Source organism: Elephantulus edwardii, unplaced genomic scaffold (assembly GCF_000299155.1).
Source record: "Elephantulus edwardii isolate Elephantulus edwardi_28Jun2011 unplaced genomic scaffold, EleEdw1.0 scaffold00223, whole genome shotgun sequence".
In the NCBI taxonomy this organism is placed as follows: domain Eukaryota; kingdom Metazoa; phylum Chordata; class Mammalia; order Macroscelidea; family Macroscelididae; genus Elephantulus; species Elephantulus edwardii.
Window position 1 is genome coordinate 3,586,842 of NW_006399973.1, and position 6,747 is coordinate 3,593,588.

Consider the following 6,747-nt stretch of genomic DNA (forward strand, 5'->3'; position numbering starts at 1 on the left):
TTTTGGGCATGTTGCAAGGAGGGACTGGTCCTTGGAGAGGGACATCATGTTTGGCAGATTAGAGGGGCGGCGAAGGAGAGGAAGACCTTTAATGAGATGGATCGATTCTGTGACTGGAGCAGTGGGAATAAGTGCATTTGAGATGGCTAGGTTGGCACAGGATAGAACAGCATTTAGAGCTCTTGTACATAGGGTCGCTGTGAGTAGCAAGAGACTCGATGGCACATAACAACAACAACAACAACAATTTTATACCATGCTGTGTTCCCTTGTTCTGTTTACAGAAAACAGCCTTTTGGTCTAAGTATAGTAATGTAAGTGCATTATTGTTATTTATATCTCAGATAGAGAGGAAAAACTCCTGAGATGCAAAAAGGTAATGTACTGGTAAGTTATGGAGCAAAGATTCCAATCCAGACAGTTTACTTCAGTCTACTTCTCCTGTCTTAACGGCTATATTGTGTTATATATGAGGAGTCACACCAGCTAGATTATGTCACTGATTAACCAATTCAACACAAGTTAATTAAGCTCTTACAGTAGTAACTGTTTATATTTGAAATTAATTAGAATATGGTATACCTTGCATTATTGAGTGGAAAAAGTTGTTTGATAATTTAAAGATCACAAAATACATGAATTTTACTATGTGATTTGTTGTTGTTGTTGTTGTTTACCAGAGTCTGAACCAACCCATAGCTGACCCTTTGGTGGGTTTTCAGAAGCAGTTAATAGAAGGGAAGGAGATTGCCCTCCTTCTCCCGTGGAGCAGCTAATGGCCTTGAACTACATGCCTTCAAGAAGCAGCCAGCTTCTTGGTATTAGGCCACCAGAGCTCTCACTACGTGATTTAGTCTCCATTTATTCTCACCATAATTCATATTACAAATAAACTAAGCTTAAGTGACTCTGATGCTTAGTTACAAAGTTAATGATAAGGAAGCCTAAATATAGGCCTAGATTTTCTGGTTCCAAGTCTCGCATTATTCAGCCTTGAGTAATAAATGCTGTGCTTGCTGAGCTTCTGATTTCCTTGGGAAAATAGTACATCAGATTAAGTACACATGGAGGGCCTCAAGAGTACAAGCCGTGATGCCCGGACCAAATGTACCTTCCCTAGAAAAAACAGTTGGTGTTGAGGGCAGTTAGTCTATTCAGTTCCTGTAGAAACACGGGCTATAGGTATGTATCAAAATAAAAATCTGAGGAATAGCCGAACTAGTCACTGTCTTGTTGCTTGTTTAATGCTATCAGGTCAGCTGTAACTCATGGTGTTTTAGGAAATCAAAACTTGAAAGGGTATATTTTACCAAGATCCTGACAATACTTATACAATAGAGTTAATACTTTTTGTTTTCCTTTTTCCAGAATATGCCTCCAACTTCTAACTTAGCATTATGTTTTAAGATAAAATTTATAAGTATATTCATTGGTATAGTCTAGTGAACAAAAAAACTAATACACATTTTATTGTTTTGTTCTTCAACAGATGAAATGCATAATTTAACTTGCCATGTGGTGAAAATAACTGGAATAGGAGATGTGGATTTTCTGACATTTGATCCAATAGCTAAAATGGCAAAAACTGTTAAATATGATGTACAAGCTGTAGCTATCATCATAGTAGTATTGAAACTTCTCTTTTTACTGGATGACAATTTAGAATGGTAAGTATAATATCCTAACTTTATAAAAAGTAATGCTTTATTTTGCTGTTCTTTCTTTTAAAAAGCTAAAGAAAAAGAATGCTTTAGAAAAGAATTATGCTGTGTTTTTCTAATAGCTAGAAATGTAAATCTGTATTTAACTCAGTAGAAAATTACTGTTGTTGCTGTCGTGTACTGCAAGTTGGAACCAGCCCATAGCTGACCCACCAGTGAGTTTTCAGAGGCATTACATCGCACAGAACTAGATTGCCCGTCTTTCTCCCACAGAGCAGTTGGTGGATTTGAACGATGTGCTTTTGGATGGTCATTCGCACACACATGGGCACGCGCACACATACACACACAAAGTGGCCTTCTTACCAGTAAGCCACCAGAGCTCCCTAGTTGGAAAGGGAAATTCTCAGTTGCTACAAAATACACTATTTTTACTTACTATCTTGTCAGAGAAAAGGAAAACCCTCAACAAGATAGATTGACATAGTAACTATCACAATGGAGTTCAGCATGACAGAGACAGTGAGGAAGGAACAGGACAGGGCAAGGTTCAGACCTGTTGTTCATAGTGACATGATGAATCGTCATCAACTCTAGGGCACTTAACAACAACAGTAGTTGTCAAATTACTGTACGTTAGTTGTTTTATTCCTGATTTTTGGAGGACGGATAGTTATGTTTCTCCTTTCTTCATTGACTCTTAAGTTTTGGGGGGTTTTTTTCAATAAAATTTTATTTCCATTTTTATTTTAACAAACATTTAGAGAGAAGTTAGATTTTTCACATTCGTTGTTGCACATTTTAGTCCCTCACCCTCCCTTCCCCCTCCCCCAGTTCATTTTTTTTTAAAATATTCATTAAGTGTTGCACAATTTCCTCCCTGACATCCTGTCTTCTTTACAATGATGTATCTTTTATTCTGGGCTGTTGTTGTACATATAATGCCTAACCATATATTCATTTTAGACAGTTCTTTCTTTCATCTGTTCCAATGCAATGGTCTTTATCCGTCCACTCTTATCCTATTCTCCTCCCAACTCCTCCCCCATGCCAGACCTGCTTTATAACAGTGGTGCTATGCAGTATTTGCCCTATTGTGACTGAGACATTTCACTCAGCATAATGTAATCTGAATCATTTAGCCCTTTATCTCTGTGCCTATAGACTTGGCAATATTGTGTCTCCTTGATTATTTTAGAGCATAAAAGATTATACACTGTTACTCTACCGAATGCCAACAAAGAATGACAGTATTCATATTGTCATCTTCTTCTCACTTTCAGTGACCACTTATAAAAATGTTAAATCAGCTTCAAATAATGTTCAATACTTTTCTCCCAAAAGAATTTGAATGTAACTTGCCAAATAAGTTTTTAAATATACTAACTTGTTTATTTTTATCTTTAGGTCTTTATCTAATCTTGCAGAAAAACATAACAAAAAGAACAAAGAAGGTACTTAATTTTTTATCAAATTTAAAGTGACTAAATTATGGACTATATGGATTAAATATGGGGAGGAAATTGAAAAATATACCTGTAGACATATGCATGCACACATCTACAAATTATTTACCTGGTATGTTGTACATAGGGTCTCTGTGAGTCACAAGTAACTCGATGGCACATAACAGCGAGGATCATATTTTCTCACAATTTTCAGATAATTATGTGAAAATAAGTATGTCTCTAAACTACTGTAAAATCTTCACTTGACTGACTTTTGTGTAGATAATAAGGACCTGTCTGATTTCAATTCCCAGCGTGTACTCACTGACGTTACTTGATTGTGTATTTACTCGGAGTTTTTGTGGCTGTACCGTCTATTCTTACACCGTTCAGCCTTTGCTTATGGTGGCTCCTCTGCCTGAAATACTCTAAGGCCCCTTTAGTGTCTGGCAAATTCCTCTTAATTCTTAAAGTTGTACCATAAATACTTTTCTGTATATTCTTTGTGCTCATTCTGTACTTCAGCTTTTCCCAAATCCAAATTAATCACCTCTCCCACAATCACTACTGTCCAAATTTCTATTTTAACTATTGGCCCAATTATATTAATATTTGTAAAATGTTTAGAAGAATTTTTCCATATAGTAGGAGTATATAAGTTGTATGCAAACAGGTTTATACATTGTAAGTTTTTAAAGGTGGGATCATATCTTACGTTTTATATCTCTAGCTTCATCTATCATGAGACCAAAAGAACTATATGGTGCCAGGCCACAGCTACCAGCTGTCCTGACCAAGGACACAGTAGATAATCCCAGATAAAGTAGGAAAAATATGTGGGACAAAACTCAAATTCCTAAAAAGACACCACACTCAGTGGAGTTAGAGAGACTAGGAGAATCCCTGAGACCGTCACTCTGAAATGCCCTTAAAACTTGAGACTGAAGCCACACACGGAGGTCACCTGCCAGCCAAATGATAGTCTGGCTTATCAGATACCAATCTATATGAGACCAAATGGTCAACATTTGTCCTAAAGTAAAATGAAAAGAAAGAGGGGTAAGAAGGAAAAATGGAGATGAACAGCTCTAAAGGAAATAAGAATATTGATACACTCTGAAATATGTAACCATTGTCACTGAACAATATACATAGAAATGACTATATGAGAAGCTAATTTGCTGTATAAAGATCTATAAAAAACACAATGAAGTATTATCTTAAAATTTAGTGTTTCATATCTAACCTTGTGAGTGGCCAAAGAGCAGCTCAATAGAGTCTAGTAAGAATGCGAGTTCTTAAATGAAATTCCAGTCTCTTAAGTTGTTCACACTAGGATTTATGAGCATTGGTTTCAGGAGCTTGAACTTAATGAAAATAGTCAGTTTATTTGTTTTTTTCCCCAGAGTAAATGCAAAATAAAATCTTTCTGCATATTTTTCTGTAGTCTTGTACACAGAGTGAAAGGTTGAAATCTGCTAATGTCTTTCTGATAGGAAAAGGTAGATTGTGTAGACCTTTAGAAGAATCAAAACACTTCAGTGTATTATCTTCTCTTTGAGTCTCCATCTGTGTTATCATTCAAAGATAACTGTGTCCATTCTTTCTCCTTTCCCTGTATTCCATATTCTGCTGCCCTGCCCCGATAGTGTGTGAAAACTGTGGCTTAAAGAAATTGTGGCTCACTCCGGTTTACAGAACTTAAATTATTTATAGTTTTTCCTCTACCCTTACAGTTCTTTTTGTGGTTTTCTTTTCTTGGTAAAATACAAGGCCATATTGGATTAACTCATGATCACTTTGACCAATTGAGATTTTTGTTGTTCTTGTTGTTATGTGCCTTCAGGTTGCTTGCGACTCATAGCGACCCTGTGTACCCTAGCTCTGCTCTATCCTGTGCCAATCTCATTGTGTCTGACACACCTACCTCCATTGCCCCAGTGAATGAATCAGTCCATCTCATTGAGGGTCTTCCTCTCCTGTGCTGTCCCTCCACCCTCCCAAGCATGATGTCCTTCTCTGAGGACCAGTCCCTCCTTGCAACATGTCCAAAGTATATCAGATGAAGCTTCAGAATCCTTGCCTCCAAGGAGCAGCATGGTTTCACCCTCTCCAAGAAGAACCTTTTTTTTTCTCCTAGCAGTCCATGGTATATTCAACACTCTTCTCCAACACCACAGCTCAAAGGCATCAATTCTCTTTCTATCATCCCTAGACATTGTCCAGCTCTCTGGCGCATAGCAAGCAATTGTAAAGACCATGGCCTGGATCATGTACACCTTCTCCAGCCTGTTATTGTTGCTCTTCAGCACGCTGGACAGGTCCCTGACAGCCGACTTTCCCAATGCAATTCGTCTTTTAATTTCCTAGCTGCTGGTAACAAGAGTGTTGATTAGTCACTGAAGTATACAGTCTTCTGTATACTTCTAATAGATAATAAACACTGTAGTGGAATAAATGAAGGGAAAGTGAGTCTGAAATGAATGGATGATCAGATATTATGTGTAATGCAAGTACCAATCTAGAACAGGACATACATTATAGATTGGAGGGAGTGATGTGTATGAATGAGAGAATGAAAAACAGTTAAAAAAACAATTTAAAAAAGAAAGATACTTCTTTGAAGAGTGTATAAAAAAATCTTTTCATTTACCCATCTTCCTAGCAGACTCTGTTGTCTGTAAAATCTCTTCTCTGCTTTACCATTCATTTCTCTCTTTTTTTGCCTTCGTATTTTTCCCACTTCCCCATATGGGTTACGTTGTGTATGAGTGAGTTATTACACTTGATAATGTTTAATTTTGTTGTCTCTCCAATCTCCACAACTTGGGTGTACCTTTCTTCCAACTGTCAAGTTAAACTTAAGATTGAAGTCACAGACAGAGGTTACCTGTCAGCCAAATAATAGATGGGCCTATGTGCAGTTGGAGTGAGGGTATGTTCACTCCAAATCTGATTCTTAGGATCATGAAGGGTCAGTCAGCTAGTGTAGTACTCTTTTGTACATTTATCAGTTACTTGTTTCGTTTATGTAGGTATCAAGCATATTTGAGTACCTTCATATGCTATGCCAGGAACTAGGTTTGGAAAGAGGAGACTAATTATGTAATGACAAGCAAAATAAGTCTTCTGTTCTCAAGAATATTACAATCAAATCTAGGGAAGATAGACAAAAGAAAGATAATTTCTGTATAATCTATTTAAGGGCATAATATAGATAGAAATACAGAGGAGGAAGAATCCTTTCAGAGTATGGAGATAAATGCTTTACCCATTATTTTCAAAAGCTATTATATACATATTTAGTAATGTCAGTGAATGAAAATTCAAATGAATGTTTTTGTTGTTATGTACTGTTCAGTCGCTTGCATCTCATAGCGACCCTATGTACAACAGCCCTAAACCCTGCTCTATCCTGTGCCAATCTTACTGTCTCTGACACACCTACCCCATTACCCCAGTCCTTGAAGCAATCCATGTCATCGAGGGTCTTTCTCTCCTGTGCTGTCCCTCCACCCTCCCAAGCATGATGTTGCTCTCCAAGGACTGGCCCTTCCTTGCAACATGTCCAAAGTATGTCAGACGAAGCTTCAGAATCCTTGCCTCCAAGGAGCAGCCTGGTTTCCCCCTCTCCAGGA

General features: G+C 37.4%; 1 protein-coding gene across 1 annotated transcript in view; it reads left to right on the forward strand.

Annotated features, from left to right (window-relative positions):
* TAF1B (TATA box binding protein (TBP)-associated factor, RNA polymerase I, B, 63kDa) overlaps positions 1-6,747 on the forward strand; it is a 129,276-nt gene that overhangs the window by 104,744 nt on the left and 17,785 nt on the right. The window contains exons 10-11 of the mRNA XM_006898215.1: positions 1,490-1,667; positions 3,069-3,115. Of these exons, the coding sequence (XP_006898277.1) occupies positions 1,490-1,667; positions 3,069-3,115 (225 nt within the window). The remainder of the gene's footprint in view (positions 1-1,489; positions 1,668-3,068; positions 3,116-6,747) is intronic.